At 37.3% G+C, this 16,811-nt stretch overlaps 1 protein-coding gene across 1 annotated transcript in view; it reads right to left on the bottom strand.

The window, feature by feature from the left end:
* Positions 1 to 16,811, bottom strand: part of IL17RD (interleukin 17 receptor D) — a 47,852-nt gene that overhangs the window by 13,755 nt on the left and 17,286 nt on the right. Inside the window, exons 2-5 of the mRNA XM_018068528.2 lie at positions 6,129 to 6,186; positions 2,768 to 2,893; positions 1,712 to 1,830; positions 938 to 1,058 (exon numbers count right to left, since the gene is read on the bottom strand). Of these exons, the coding sequence (XP_017924017.1) occupies positions 938 to 1,058; positions 1,712 to 1,830; positions 2,768 to 2,795 (268 nt within the window). The 5' untranslated portion in view covers positions 2,796 to 2,893; positions 6,129 to 6,186. The remainder of the gene's footprint in view (positions 1 to 937; positions 1,059 to 1,711; positions 1,831 to 2,767; positions 2,894 to 6,128; positions 6,187 to 16,811) is intronic.

Below are 16,811 nucleotides of genomic sequence, written 5' to 3'. Positions count from 1 at the left end.
CACAGCTCCACTAATTTGAAAGTAGCATTCCTTAGTGAGACAAAAGGGATAACACCAGGCACAGCACATCAGGAAAGGAAGTTGAAACTAGCCTTAAATACATTTATTCAGAATAAATATGTACACTGAGCATTATTACAAATGTTACCGTGGTCTGCATCAATAAACAGACTTGAAAATACTTTAAAAAGTCTTATAGGGGAAAAAAGCAAACCTAAGCGGGACAAATATCAACATTTCACCCCAAAGGGTAGTTGCAGTTTCTCATCAGACTATGTAAGCACCGAGGAGCTTATTCAAGTTTCTTCTCTATATCTCCAATGAAAATTGGTAAGTAATCTCAGGAAATTCAACTTGATCTGTTGCTATCTAATTTTAGATGTACTCACCTACATCTCTCTCTAGAAATCTCCTTTTAAACTGTGATCTCAAAACCAAAAACAACCTGTGCTTCTTCACAATGTCCAGAGAGCGGCAAACCACCCTCATGACTTAAGTGTTCCTGAGAACCATGGGAGCAATCCTGCTGCAGGCAAACCTGAGATAATCCCAGGTCTACACGAGACTTTTCTTCTGGTTGTTGCCTAACATGTATAATACACCACACATTCATCTGTGGTATGCAAATTCTTTCCACTTAACACCACAGACTTTCCTTCTAAGACCATGTCAGTCTGACATTAGCTCAGTTGGTTAGAGCATGATGCTAATAATACCAAGGCTGTGGGTCTGATCCCTGACCTCTCATTTAAGAGCTGGGTTTGATGATCCTCATGGGTCCCTTCCAACTCAGAATACATTCTGTGATTCACTCTTAACCCAGACTCATCTCACATCATTGTCTACTACACTCCTTTGATGGGAAAACCAAAAAGCCACGAGGAAAGGACCCCCACTGAAGTGAAACATGCAATACTGAATCACGTGCAATACTTACGTCTGGTTCGGAAGAAAAATGGGTGATAATTACTTTCATTTTTAATGGAAGGAAAAGGAACAATCTTTACAAAGTAATCTGTTTCAAACTTCAAATTTACAAAGGGCTGGGATTCCATTTCCTACAAAAAAGACAAGATTGCAACATATTGCAAAATCAACTATCATAACGAAGTGGTTTTTTTTAAAACAAGTCAAGAGTTTTGCAATCAAAAGCAGAAATTAATACACTAAGAATTCTTTATCTACCCCTCCATTCCACTTTGACATGAGGAATCTCAATACAGTTGGAGGTGGGCACCTTTGCTACAAGAAAAAGGCTGAGAGAACTGGGACTGTTCAGCCTGGAGAAGGGAAGGCTTTGGGGTGACCTAATTGCAGCCTTCCAGTACCTGAAGGGAGCCAACGAGAGAGAGGGAGAGATTATTTACAAGGGCCTGGAGTGACAGGACAAGGGGGAATGGCTTCAAACTGAAAGAGAGTAGGTTTAGATTGGATATTAGGAAAAATTCTTCACTGCAATGGTGATGAGGCCCTGGCACAGACTGCCCAGAGAAGTCGTGGCTGCCCCGTTCCTGGAAGTGTTGAAGGCCAGGCTGGATGGGGCTCTGAGCAACCTGGGATAGTGGAAGGTTCCCTACCCACAGCAAGGGGGTTGGAACGAGATGAGCTTTAAGGTCCCTCCCCACCCAAACCATTCTGTGATGGTAAACACTTCTGAGACTACTCACACAACCAAATAACAATGAAATTTTTCTTGAAACAAAGCACTTACTGTTCGCTTAAAACCAGGGCTGAGCTGCTTTGGATCTTTTAAAACCATCTGCTGGCATTGTCTTCCCTCTGATTTTAACTCCTCAAGTATTACTCGAAATCCTTTCAGGTATTCAATCCCTACAAACAGCAGGGCATTTAAAGAAGATCAATATTTCAGAATGCATAATGTGGTATTTTATGTAATTTGAGTACATTTCATTTGTCTTTAAAAATAAAACTTACCAGTCATATGAAGTGCTTGTATTTAATATCCATTGTTATATGTCACTTCTTCCTGCATATTCTATCTTGCCTATCCAGAATTCAGTCTTTGGCAAAGGCTGCAATTACTACATACTTGTGCAATGCTTAGAGCAGAGGGGCCCACAGCTCAGCTGGGGCTTCCAAATTATCACTGCAATTTAACTTATCATTACCTTCTTCACCCTCAGGAATACTTTATAGTAACTTCACGTTTCCATTGTTAGCAAAGAAATACAACATTTTCCTGGCAAATTATGGAAATATTCCTTTATAACATTTTCCAATAATTTCTGAGACTACTAGATTAAAGTGATGGTGATTGTTGCAACTTCTTTAGTTCTAGTATAGTATGGGATAATAGAAAACTTGACTTAAATGGAATGGAATTTATTCCAGTGTGTGTATACTTCCAGTTATTTGTAACTGATGCCAGAACTACACCCATTTTGTTCAAGTTACTCAAACACAACTCATCTCAGCACAGTGTCTTTACAATGTTCTCATCACAGAATTACTTCATTACATGATTAAACTCAGTCACAGTGATGTGAGTGTCCCAGGATAATGCCAGTGTTACCCTGGGACAGTTTTGTGGCTCAGGTATCAAAGGCATTGCATTGCTCTTCAAGACTAACTATTCCATCTAACTACATCTTTTCAACAGCATTACATATGGCAGAACAAAGATTTATCAGAGACACACACACAGCTTTTGTAAGCTAAATGCTACAGAAATAAAAAATGAATTAATTCCAGTTTATGCTATGCTTTCAAACCAAAAAATAAAATCCCCTTTCCCTCTACTACTTACCAATGGCATTTGCTGTCCAAAGTATCATCACAGCAACCTGTTCCTGGCAGGCATACTGACTGATAGTGATGTTCTGCACGTCCCCGATCACGTGTCTGCCCACTGAGTTCAGGTAAGGTGTACAGTCTGAAAATACGGGGGAACAAACACTTTAAGAAAAACATTCTAGCTGACATAAATTTCCTAGTATTTCTTCACTACTGAGCAAAGTGCAAGTGCACTGTTTTCTCTAAAATATAAGTACTTTATACTGAATCTAGATGAAGTTTGTGTCTCAAGACACAAAAACCCACAAAACTTCATGAATCCTTGAGCACAGCCACTTTCACCAGTTGCAAAGCTCTAGTTCACAGGATTCCCAAGGAAATCACCAGTTTACACCCCCAGTACAGCCCATACCACATGACACATTGGGACTCCCAAAAGAGAGCAGCTTTTTCTCGTAATTGTTCAAAAGAATACTGACATTATTTTGTGCATGTACAGTGCTCAGAGCAAGAGAACATTGGTCAATGATCAGGCACATATGAGAACAACAGAGCTTGAGAATTGGTGCTCAATAAGTGCTTTTCAACCAAGATATTGCCTGATCCTGACCACAGAGAACCTGCAGCCTAAATCCATCTCCTCTCTGCCATCCATTCAGTAGCCACACCCCTGTAGACCATTTTACTGCCACTGGATCCAGTCAGGACTGCTTTTGTCTTATCATCACAAAACACAGTGTATTCCCTAAAGTTACAGCTCCACAAACATGTGATTGTAGAAAACTTCAGCCTTCATTAAGGAAACAAAACATACGAAAAACATTCCCGACTTTGTTGTTGAACTTGACAAGAAAACAAATAACCCCAAATTTTATTACTTTTAAAGCCTTACAATACTCAGGCTCATATTTTGTGGCAGGAAGAGAAGTAGCAGCCAGGGAATTCAATAGTTCTGGAGTTCTGGAGTGCACTACACATGAAGGTGTGTGTGCACAAACTAACTTTCTGCTTCTGAACAAGTGAAGTCAACAAAATCCAGAAGAAGTTGACTATATCCATTACTGACTGATGATTAATTCTAAAAAACCTGAGATAATCTATATGCTATGTTTTGGCTATGCAGAGCTTGTAGAAAAGAAACATGAAAAATCAAGTGCTATGATACGCCAGTACAGGAAATTTGAATTTAATTCAGAGGTGTGATCTTAAAGGCAAGGAAAGAAAAATTATTAACTGTAAAGGAGACTTAGAAAATGGCTTTTTACTATGAATAACCACAGCAAGGGGTCTTTTATATAACTGTCCCAGCCACAAGAATAGAACAGTTTGTACAACACTGCCTTTGACAAAAGCTGGGCAGTTGGTACTTCCACTGCTGTTTGTAGAATTCTGTTGCTATGAGTGAACTCAGTGACAGCATGAACTTCCTGTTAGGAGGAGAGAGGATCTCTTTCAATGGAAAGTTTGAAGTAACTGGGTTTTTCTATGTCTGGATCTAATTAATAGCAAGCCTAAAATTTTGGATCCTGGTTACTAGAATTTTATGGTCAAATGACAATTTGCCAAAATGGAATATAGCACAAATGTCTAAGTTTAACTGCAAGTCACTGATTTCCATTTTTAAAGAACAACAGATTTAGGAAGAAAACAGCATGGAAAAAAAAAAAATCACACTTTTCAGGAACTCACTTCTTTTATTTGAATACAAGTGACATACTAAAAAATACAAACATTTGTGTTTCACCTGAATAAACAGTCTAACCAATCACTTTAAAAACCACACTTTGCCAGAGTTGCAGTGTGGCAAAATAAAAGCCTTTAAAAATCACAGCCAGCAAGCCAAATTCTCTTTTGTGCTGGCCTGGCTTATTCACAGTAAGTATGTATTTCCATATCATGTTAGCTCTTTAGTCTTCATATCTGCAAACTCTTTTCCTAGTACTGCAGAACTCAAGTAACTTCTTTGTCCAGGAAGCATTCAGTGCCAGGAGAGTTTTGAGTTAATACTTCTCTTTGGTTAAACACAGTTTCTGGTGCCAGAATTAATGGAAAAAACACGACACATACTGGGAATTAAACAGACTCATTGTGTTAACTAAATGTGGGGATCTCTGTTCTGACTGGTATTATTTCCTGTTTTTCTTTACACAATTAAAAAAAACCCCACCACCTCTTTTGTAGTGACCACCTAACCCTTGTACAATCTGACATAGTTGCTCATTTTAAATACTAAGATCAAATTAGATTAAAAAGTAATTCACAGTGAAGGATTGCAAATTCAGAAATGGACATAAAAATAGAGGAACAAAAGGATGATCAGAATGAAACAAATCCCTATTGTTAGGTTACCTGATGTATGTTCTTAATGATGAAATTTCACCTACACTCAGCATCTGAAGCAATTTCTTTGGGTAAGTAGAAAAAACAATCTGTGACTTGTACTGGCATTAAAACAAACATTACTGCTGTAAATTTAGACCTTGAATGTATATTGAGTTAATATTGATGATGGCCATTAACTGCCCAAATAAGGATAAATTCCTAACGCAGTCAATAGTCCTACTTAGACAAAGACAACAAAGATGACAAAAACCTTTTAAAAAAACCTCAACAATAAGATACAGTCATTTAGTAGATGTTGGAAGAGGTCTGAAGTATTATTGCTGCAACCTGCTTATCACTGTTATTATGCCAGAGATTACTTTGTTCTTAGTTTAGCTGCAAAACAGAGCACATCTGCTACAGCTCTAAACCCATCTGTCTCCACTAAAAACACCCACAGCAGTTTTCCACTGGCCTGCTCCTCTAAGACTGTAGCTAAAGAAAAGTTCCAACTGCTTTGACTGGATGGAGAGATGCCATTCAACATCCTTCAATATTCAGATTCAATATTAACCCTTGCAAAGACACATTTTTATATTTTACATTACCTGTATGCAAATAAAATCTACACATTTTCTACCTCAAGACACACGTCATTCCATTTTCACCTAAAATTACATACCAGAGAAAAGATGTATAAAGCTCAAAATAATCCTTTCCTATGAGTCTGTGTGTACTAAACCTTTCAGTGACTATATTCTTTCACAGAATAAAATAATTTTCTATAATTTTCCAGTCAAATACTGAGCAGATGCAGTAGGCCAATCTGAAAGTGGAACTACTACAAATTCTTAGACAGCTTTATTATCAGTGAAACACAAGAAGGAGAAGATCTATCAGACCTGGCAGACACAGACCTAGATGTTAAAGCTCTTCAATACTGAAGAGCTTATGCTATTCTTAGAGACATTTCTAAAAGACATGTTGCTATATATTGACAACTGTGAAGGAGTCCTTGATTTTTGTGAACACAGTGCAGATTTTCAACTTACTGTCATATTTAAAGGTGATATTGAGTAGTCCATTGTTCTTTGTCACTGATGACAGGCCCTGCAGAGAAACACCAAGAAAATAATATGAATAAAGCAAGCTACCTAGAACTTATATAGATTTTTATTTTGTAAGCAGGAGGATGATAGAACCACATGAATTTTTAATGTTAAATAAGAATAAATGAAACAGTGGATTTGTAACTGCAATAATTCAGATAATTATATTCCAGAACTTTTCCAGTAGGAGTGCACATTGTAGAAATCCATTATGCTACGTCAGACACCCTTTTCTATTATCAAATACTATTAAAGCAGATCCTGCCATCCTCGCTGAGTGTCTCATACTGAAGACCAACTGGAGAACTGCTCTGCCAGGGAAGAATCCAGACACATCCACAGGCTGATGAGTCTGCTGCCTCTTCCAACCTTTCCAAAAGGACTTTGGGCTTCAGAGATGCAATACCTTACCCTTCAAAAAAAGCACTGAAATTGTTTTTGAAACACAAAATGTAGCATCACTCTCACCCCAAACCAGACACAAAGTTGAAAACTGGAATGCTGATTCCTGGGAAGGAGCATCATTCCATGAAAGGCAAATCACACCGTATTTACCATTAGCTTTAAAAAAATACCACCCATTTACATGGAATTGTATCTGGGTTCACTGCTACAATGTGAACAGCAAAAATCAATAGTCTAGAAGGACTGCAGCAGTAATTAGATGCTGTCAGGATCATGCCCAAGCACTCCCTGGGTGTCACTTCACAGTCAGAAACAGGGAGGTACTAAGAAAAACCAAGTATGAGGTGTTACCTTGGAAGAAAGAAAGTAAAACAATACCTAAAGAATGAAAACAACTCAGATCTTGATAGTATTGTTAGAAGTTAAATCTGTAATCTCACTTTCTTCTTAGGTGGCTTTTCATCTGTTTAACTCTGATTTAGTTTGGCACTGAACCAGCTGTTGTACAAAAAGGCTTCCTGAAACAGGAAGGTGTCTTTTTTTTTTTAACTTTTTTATTAATACCTGTTCTATTCTGACTCATTTTCTGTTTCTCTAAACTTTATGAGATGTCATTTAACTCACTACTACATCAAAACAAAGACATGACTATTTCATTAAAAAATTACAAAAAAGTAACTTTCATATTAATAAAGGCAGATAAACCACCACATTTTTACTTGTCCCCCTTTTGTCCTACAGCTGAAGTTTTGAGAGACATAAATTTTACCAAACCCCACAGAAAAATGGCACAAGTATCTCAATTCATTAGATGGGGTTTTTTATATCCTCTGTTAAAAAAAAAAGCAACACTTTTCACCACACCTTTAATTACATTTCTACCGGGATTATGGTGACATCACAAACTACACAACAGTAGAAGTATAAATCAATACAGCACAGTCATTAATAATGGAGATGCAAAAAGCAGATATAACATAAGCCAAACTCTGAACTTAAGGAGCAAATAAGACTTATTGGTTGTAAAAACTGGCTCCCAGGTGTATAAAAGGCACAAAAAGGCTGCAGTAAGAAGCGAGAGAATTAGGGTTGCCTTTAAGTGTTGAACCAGACAGTTGTCATAGCAGTTATAAGTTAAAACACGTAAACTACCAGACAATTTCACCATGCTAAACTTTAGTATTAATCCTCCAAGTACTTACTGCTGTGAGTTTAAAAAAATACATTCTTCCAGGAAGCATTCCCCTGTTTTAAATGGCTTATAGCTAAGAGAACTTGTTTAGAGCTTCTTACTTTAAATCCATAAACACAAGGTTATGGCCTCAGGGCTCTACATTCTCAGTTAATTGTCCCTGCCCATGACAAGGGGGTTGGAAGGAGATGATCTTGAAGGTTCCTTCCAATCCAAACCATTCTATGATTCTATCATTAATTAACCACTAACATTTGTTGAATTTACATGAAGCTTTTAATTTATTCTGAACTTTACTGGAAAGCAGGTCTCCATTGCCTGCAGCTTTGTCTACAGAATCCCTGTGGTCCACATACTTCTACACACATGGACAGAGAAGGAATACATAGGAAAGGAAACAGTCAAAACATCTTTTAGGAAGAGCTACAGACCACTGATCTTTAAACAGATAATTAATGTTAAAATGCACACAGATTAAATTACAAATAACCTTATTTGTCAAAAAGTGGGGGGGATGGGGGAAAAGCATTATCCACATTAAATCTCACATTATGCGAGCTCAAAGCACAGAACTCCACAGAAAACACAATAAGCTGAGATCCAAATCCTATATCTATGTTGGGCAAGCAAGCCAGAAAGAATTTCCATCACATATCACACACCTCAAATCACAGAGATCAGTGCTGGATCTGCTCCTCCACCCACATCCACAGCCTGAATAGTTAAGGTTAAGATCCCAAGATATCTTAAATCAGCACAGACCCAAGTAACACTAAAACACATCATCTCCTGAAGAATGAATAACTCATTTAGATGTTCAAGACATGTGCAGGCATTTCATTTTATTTAAACATCCATCTTTCAACATGAAAGAGCACAAGTATTAATAAAAGGCAAAGACTATTACATGAAGTCAACCTCTAATTTTGTTTGTTTATATTTTTCTAATACCCAGCCCTCACTTACGGTAACAGCTCACTAATGAAAAGCACTTATGACAACTCTTTCTCCCCATCACTAGGCCAGAGAGGAACAAAGTTAGGATTACATTTCCAGAAATATAACTTAAAGCAAATTTTTAACCACAGGAACTAATTGTGCCTCCAAGAAAAGTTAAATTTAACTAATGTCTGCCATCAAAGCCATAAATTAAATACAATGGAATGAAATAATAAATCTGCTTGATTTTTACTGCAGTTTCCCCTCTTCCTTTTAACCTAGAACACACACTTTTTATATCTCACGATTCCTGCCAGAGACAGCACTGGTGACAGAAATGGATGGGTGATTTCACAATTGTTCTATGAATTACTGTTGCCACAAATAATACTGAAATATCCTCCAACATTCAAATTCTGTTGAGCAAACACTCTTTCATTCAAGAAAGGCAATTTATGTGTGTGAAGAGGCACTGTCAGGCAACCACTTGAACATCACTCCCAGGAACAGAGAGAGATGCACTAATTACAGAGATCTGCTAGAGGAGGTAGGAAATCACTCCCCCTCAAGCACAGCCTTGTGCACCAGACCAAAACAGTAATCATGATTCATCTTTCATATGTTGCTAATCAACACACACATGGTCCTAATTTCACACTCCCATGAGGCAAACTGAAGGGACAATTGTTTTTGAACTCTAACATCAAGATGAATAATCAATGTTTATCATACTCATTGCTCATTAAACCAAAGGCTTTATATTTGACATCTGCTCTTTTTGTTTTACAGTTTTATTGATGCTTTCAACCAAGTTAAAATATTCTATATTTCTAGAGCCATCAGTAAAAAGATTAATTATCTGTATTATTTATATGCCTGCATTTTAAATTTCTTCCAAGAGAATATAACAAAATACATTATCCATGTTGATGTTTGCTACACAACTTGTATGTACTCCATGGACTGCAGAATGAATTCTAAACCCTGAGTGAGTGGGTTTGTACTGTTATTACTATATTCTTGGTGTCACTGATTAGTGTAACCATGAATTTTGTTCACATTTGCCTTTCATATAAATAAATGTAGAAAGCTAGATATAGATATATATATTCCTGCATTGCATGCACAAATTCCGCTTCTATAAGAGTTGTCCTGACCTTTTATGATCATTAAATATCTCATTTGTCACAAAATGATGACATTATTCATGTTTTTAATGGTTGACTTCCCACATCGGTAATTACATTTTGTCTGAACAATTCTTCTGCCATTTCAACCAAACAGGGTTTTCTCAAGTTCCTCCCATCATGAAAGGATATTGAATGGAACAGCTGCTGCCTTAAATCCCACCAGAGGAGGAGGTGGTCCTGAAAGGGGTGCCTGTATACCAGTTTCAGGGGGGTCTTTGGGGATTTTTGAAGTGAAGATCACGAACTGCAGTGTATCCCATCTGAACCAAAAAACCCCCACAACCCAACCCAAAAGCAAACCAGCAGAAATGCCTTTTTATTATGCCCCCTTCCTGGCTATTTTAGTTTCTATTTAAATTAGTCCATCTGACAGAGAAGTAAGAAACCATTGTAAGGAGAAATACTACAAGGAGCATTTCCAGCACAACTCCTCAGATGCAACAGGACTCCAGGCAGCTGCTCAGTGAAACTGTGGGACCTGGGTTACTTTAAGGAACAGACAGTTCTTAGAGGCACAACTTAACAACAATGGAAGCAAGTTTAATCCATACTGTTTGCTGCCTACCGTGAAAATCTTAAATCTCTGGGTCTAACTCAGGAATTCAATGCAGCAAAGCCTGGCAAAGAAGGGGCAGCACCAGCTCCAATTTCCCTTCTGCAGTTTGCAAGTTTGCCTGAGAAGTTTTCCATTGTTTGCATTGTCACAGTTAGTTCTTTCCAACTTTCTTGTGCAAATAATGTTTGGTAAATTACAAGCCTTCTAAAAACAAAGAAAAAGCCCCCCAAAGTTACCAGAAGAAATATTTTCAAACAAAGCCCACTTCCCACAAGCACTAGGAAATGTGCTAGTCTAAGGATATTTGGACCAAAGCCAAAAGTCTCTAGTTAAAGTAGTGTTCTCTTAACTGTGGGATATGACCCCTGGCAGGGGAGTTGGAAGAAAAGACGAGGTGTTTGGGAAGGGAGGGGGAGCAAAAGCAATGCCAAGACAGGTGCAGGAATGGTGATTGTGACTGGGAAGGAAGGGGGCTGCAAATGTCAAAGTTTCTTTCAGAGGGACCCAAGACAAACTAAGTTTGAGAAAGACTGACTTGTGCTGTAAACAACAAACAGAATAACATATATCTGAAATAATGCAGGAAGTTAATGAAAACTCTTCTGCATATTAACTGCTTAACATAGTGCACAGCACACCATAAAATCAACAAGATCACCATTTAACTCAAATTAAAGAATATATTTCTTTTTATGGTGCGAAGTTATCCACAATCTCAGTCAGCCTACAGGGTCCCTCACACTTAAAGTAACAATTGAATAAGCACTGAATTTTAACTTATACACAAGCACTTCTAAACTAACCTGTCCATGAAACAATTACACAATATATTTTCATTCATTTTATTGACTGTGCACACAGAGCCATAAGCTGAAAGGCACAGCCTTTGTCTCACAAAAATCTTCAAACACAGTTAAAAGACAATCAAGAAAAGGTTTCAGGAGGTGACTGAAGCACGAGAGAACAGTGGATATGTATTATTTATATTAATATGTATATAAAAGGTATGGATATGTTCATTCAATTTTGCTTCCCATATTAAGAAATTATGTAGCTTTCAGAGGACAGAGCACCAGGAGAAAAGGAAAGCAAAGGAGAAAAATACTTCAGAGTTACAAATCTTACCTGTCAAGATTTTACGCACATAAAAGTTTGTTGCTTCTCCTAAATGACTAAGTAATTCCAAGCCAGGCAAATCCAAAAAGAAAGTCTTTGCCTTCAAAGCTGAGCAAATGCAGTGGCACCTGGAAAACAACTAAAGGAACTTATTTCCAAAGTCATAGATGGTTCCCTAATAATGTTCTACTGCCAGATTCCTACCTTTCAAACTGGAAACTCCTAGTGAGTTCTTTGTTTGATTTCAGGTTTCATCCAAAGAAACAGAGAATCGGTTAAACTAACTAGCACTGACTTCACAGGCTCAGTTGGAAGCTTCAGACAGAACACAATTCACACTTCTGACTATTTAAGGGTGTGTTTTTTACTCTTCACTTCTCAATAGAATGCCAAAGTGCACACACAAAACCACCTCTAACAATTCTGAGGGAAGCTGTCATCAAATGTGGATTAACTGTTTTATTCATAACTGTTAGACCTAAAAAAATTTAATCTGAAATTTACTGCAGTGTTGGAGATTTTCATTGTAAACAGCCCTAGAACAAGCAGACTGGAGATACTGTTTGCAGTACAGGGTGACTTTATTCAATTTGTAACTTCTGAAAGTGATAGGAACAGCTGCTTGCAAGGAAATCTTTAAAGCAGAACATCTCATAAAGGCTGGAATGTGAAAAATTTGACATAGCATATCTATTTTGTTTTGGTGTATTCACACAATGTTTCCCTCCCCTTCCTAATCCTTCTCCTGTATTATTTGAGATGAAGTCACTGAAATTCTTTAAGAGTTTGCAGTCAGAAAATCAGAAATGAGTATTCTTAGAAACCTAATTTTAATTCTCACACAAATGAAACATCCAGGCACAACTACAGAAAGTATTACATATCCACAGGAGATCAGGACTGTAAAGAATACCAATATAGGTTGGTTTTGTAGGACATCCATAAAAGTAGACCAAAGTTTTGGTTCTGGAGGATCTGGTGGCAGGTTAATTTAGCAATAACTCCACTGATTAAAGCGCCACAGAACTTATAAAACTTTTAAAGTAGATAGAATTTGGGATTTTTCCATCTTAATCCCTCCCTCTGAAGTAACACAATTATTTTGGACGTAAAAACCTATTCTAAGGGATTTAGAAACGCACAATTGTACTCATCTGTGAGCTTTTAAGACTGAGAATTCGTAAGCTGTATGGTTCTATTCCAGGAATAACCAATTATTTACTTACCAAACCCCCATGTTCTAGCTCTAAAGAATCTTTCACAATTCCCCCAACAGTATTTTTAATACCTCACGTGAAGGTGCTTTTACAGGAAATGAAGCAAAAAACCCCAACTTTCTTTAAAGTAACACAAGCATCTCCTCCCAAAGTTCCCACCCTTGTGAGCTACAGAACTTAAAGAGCCTTGGGCAACGAGAAGCAAGGCCTTCAAAGGTGATGGGCTACTCAGCAGCAACGTGAAGGTACCTTTGGCATTAAGTTCATTATCAGGAGGGACAGAAGAGGAATAACCACATTTATTCCATACACAGCCATGTTACACAATCCCCTCCTCACAAGTGAGGGGCAGATTGCTGCAGTGTGAGAACACACCAGCACGACAACTGTTCCAGACTTTTTTAAAGTCCATGGGAAAAAAACCAACCAACCAACCAGAAAAATGGAGAGGCCATTATGTCAAACACAACGACGGAAAATACTTCCTGGTTAGAAGTAAAAGTTCTTGCACATCAACTGTGGAAATAAAATCAATTACTTTTCCCTACAAATCCCTCTAGGAAGCAATCAAGTATTCCTCCCTTTCTCCCTTCCCTAAGTCAATGGACAAACTGCAGAAGCTGCTTCCTGCAGTCAGACACAAGGCTGTGTTAAAGGTGGGCTTTGGTTCCTTCACTGCTTTGCATTGTTACTCCCAGCTCCTCAAAATCTCTGCAAAGAGAGATTCTTGCTGCTGAACTACACACTTTTAGGAAATAACTCCTCCTTAGAGTCTCTGTCTAGTCCAGGTCCACAGAGAAGACAAAAATTACTCCACAGCTTAAGCAGTAACACATTCAACAGTGAGGATTAGAAGGTCCAGTGCTTACTTGTACTGATGATCCACATGGTTGAACTTCAGAGACACAGGCAGATACATTTGGTGGCTGCAGATTTAAAGCTTTGGTTGCCAGGGAATTTATACACTCCTGGTTACTCTCTATGGAGTACAGCCATCGTATTTGCAGCCAAAAAAACTCCATTTGGAAGTGTCAGAAATATACACAAAGCTGCACAAACACTTCTTGTCCACCCGGAAGACATTTGGAAGAAACAGCAGTAAAATATTCCAACCACACCAGCCCCCTCTGTAAGCAAACTGGAGCTTCCCCACTTACAGACAAGCAGGAAAAGCTCCATCAAACCATGATCAACACCAGGAATTTGAACACAACAAAATAAAACCATCCAAAAGACAGTTTTCTGAGGAAACATTCTTGAGAATGTTTCTGAGAACTGCCAGCCTTGAATAAAGTTTACCTCAGGATTCAACCATCTCTTTACACAGAAGAGTTTCTGCCATCAGGATTGTCGAGGCTTTTCATAGTGAAAAAAAGGATGAAGAGAAGACAGAATACATTCAAATTTTCCTGTGTGCTCATGTCTCCTCAGTACTTGGATTCAAAAAGCATTAAGTATTGCTAAACCTTAATATTGGAAAAAAAAAATCAGGGAAATTTGTGTGTTTTAAGTATATCTGTACTGGTAAACTCTTTAGGCATTATGTGCTATCAAGTCCCATGAGATCTTTAACTACTAAAAAAGGGTACCTAGATACAATATTTAAAGGAGATATTTAAAGTTTGAAATGGTACTGAAACTCCAGCCTGGCTGCATTCAGTTTCCACTAATAAAAATCACACCCTATGGATATCACACTTTGTAATACACTTGAACAAGTGAAACAGTTTAATAGATGCATTTTTCCTAAGGATTTCATGTTAAGTGCTTTTGAAAGTTGGCCAAAGCAAAGGTTACACATTCTATCTGTACCATACACGGCCAGTTCATAACTGCTCTTTTCATACTAATTAATACACTACTTGACATGAAATGTGATATCTGTTAAAACACTGACACAACCTGTACCACAACCTGCTTGGGCTTTAAATTACTTCGTTGGTGCCATTTGCTTAACTACTATTTAAGCCCTTGCAATATTTTCATTCTAAATCTTTTTCATGAAGGATTGCCCTTACCCATTTCTTAAGTTCTTAGAACCTTGGAGCACTTTTTGTTCCTGTGTTATTGGTTAAAATTAGATTATCCAATTAAAAAAACAACAACGAACCCACATCAAAAAACCACCAACCCATGCAAAGAAAATCTACATCTTCAGAAGGTTTAAATTTTCAGTCCAATCAGCTTCCTTTGAAGTGATAAATTTCAATACTCACTAATAAATAATAATAGGAAATCATACTGTGGGAAAAATGACAGGAACCCTAAAATCAAATGCCTGATGTACAAATGCAGGCTTGGCATATGGGTCTGTTCTGTCATGGCCTTCTCTGACAAATGCAGGAATGGTACAGAGTGCATTTAGCCTCAGGAAAAATACCACTGCTGTGCTGCTCTGAAGAAATCCCTCTGGTCTCCACACAGGCAGCACCAATGACATCCAGACCCATTGCACACAAAGTCCTTACAAGCGAGAGGAACCCGAAAGGATCCTAAATTGTAACCTCACTCATCTCAATAAAAATATAAAAATATGGAAATGAAACAAATCATTTTAGAATCCTGCATCAAACACACGAGCTGTTCAAGGGAACACACCACACAGCATAACAAGATGCAGATTTTGGTTCGTGCCCTTCAATGATGCTCAGAGTAACTAATCAGTTTTACGACTCCATAGTTTAAACTTTTCCTGTCTTTAAAAGGGGAGTGCTTTATTTTTACATACAGATTTAATTAATGAATTTTTTAGCCTACACCTCAGATAATAAAACTTTTCCAAACTGCCCAAGTTAAGTAATAAATCTTGCCCTATTAAGGCTTGTTTTCTATTTTCTGTTCCTGCAAAGCTGAAAAAAATCCCATACACCTAAATAACTTACTTAGTGCAGAGCTGATACACAGAAGCTAAGGCTTGACTATGAAAGAAAATAGATACACTTTTCCACATTATAATTTGTGGATTATTTGCTTGAGTTGTTTTGATTAGTAATAAGGTGTGAGGTCAAGTTATTTTAATAGTATAATCAGGGTAACTGGTAAGAAGTGTTGATAGAAATTTGACAAGAACCATTTGAAACCTAAATTATAATCTACTGATGTTTAGGAGGGAAAAAAGCCTTTCAAACCTAATATGGAAAACATTGAAGGATGAACAAAGGTACATTTACAGCAGCAAAACATTGAGCTTTCCACAAAGTGATGTTCAAGATACTGAATCTCTCAGAAACAGGGTGTCTAATCAGGTGAATTAATCATATAATGTGATTTTAGGTTTTTTATATTAACTTTTCTCTTGATTTTTTTTTTAATCAGTCTCATGCAGCATCTGTAAAAAAAGGAATACTTTTGCTTGTGCCACACATCTTTTAAAGAAGGAAATACACAATTGGTTCCAAACTTTTATAACCACATAATAATGCACAACAATATGAAAATGAAAAATTGAGTATTTTAGGCTGTTAATACCTGATGAAGATAAAAATTTAAAACTTTTTTTTCCCACTGGTTTTAATGTCCCCTAGAAAAACATATCCATTTAAAATGTACGATTATTTTAAACACTTTAAATACTTTAACATGTAGAGCTGTTTAAGTACTACTTAACACATGAAAAACATTGATATTTCAATCTGACTGCTTGAAGTTTCCATTAGTAAAGTTACAATCCATGGATTTCATACCTTCTGATACATTTGAAGAGGAGACAACCTGAAGAAATCCATTAAGCTGGAAGAACCCAACCAACACATAGGAATAGGAACTCTTAAAAACCCAAACAATTACAATTACAAAGGTCTGAGACTTTGAGGTAGTTTGGCCACTGCACAGCAACCCATCAAACTGCTGTTCACCTGGTATGTACAGATACTCACCTGAAAATACATTCTCACTCTTCCTTCTGCCTTGAAAAGGTTAAGGGATCAATGCTGGAATAAAGTATGTGACACCAATAAGCAGCATTTTTACATCAAATACTACAAAGCAAAAAAATATCTTTGAAAAGGTTTA

This window comes from Manacus vitellinus, unplaced genomic scaffold (genome assembly GCF_001715985.3).
Source record: "Manacus vitellinus isolate BGI_N305 unplaced genomic scaffold, ASM171598v3 scaffold_14_pilon, whole genome shotgun sequence".
NCBI lineage: Eukaryota > Metazoa > Chordata > Aves > Passeriformes > Pipridae > Manacus > Manacus vitellinus.
This window is presented reverse-complemented; position numbering and strand designations above follow the sequence as displayed.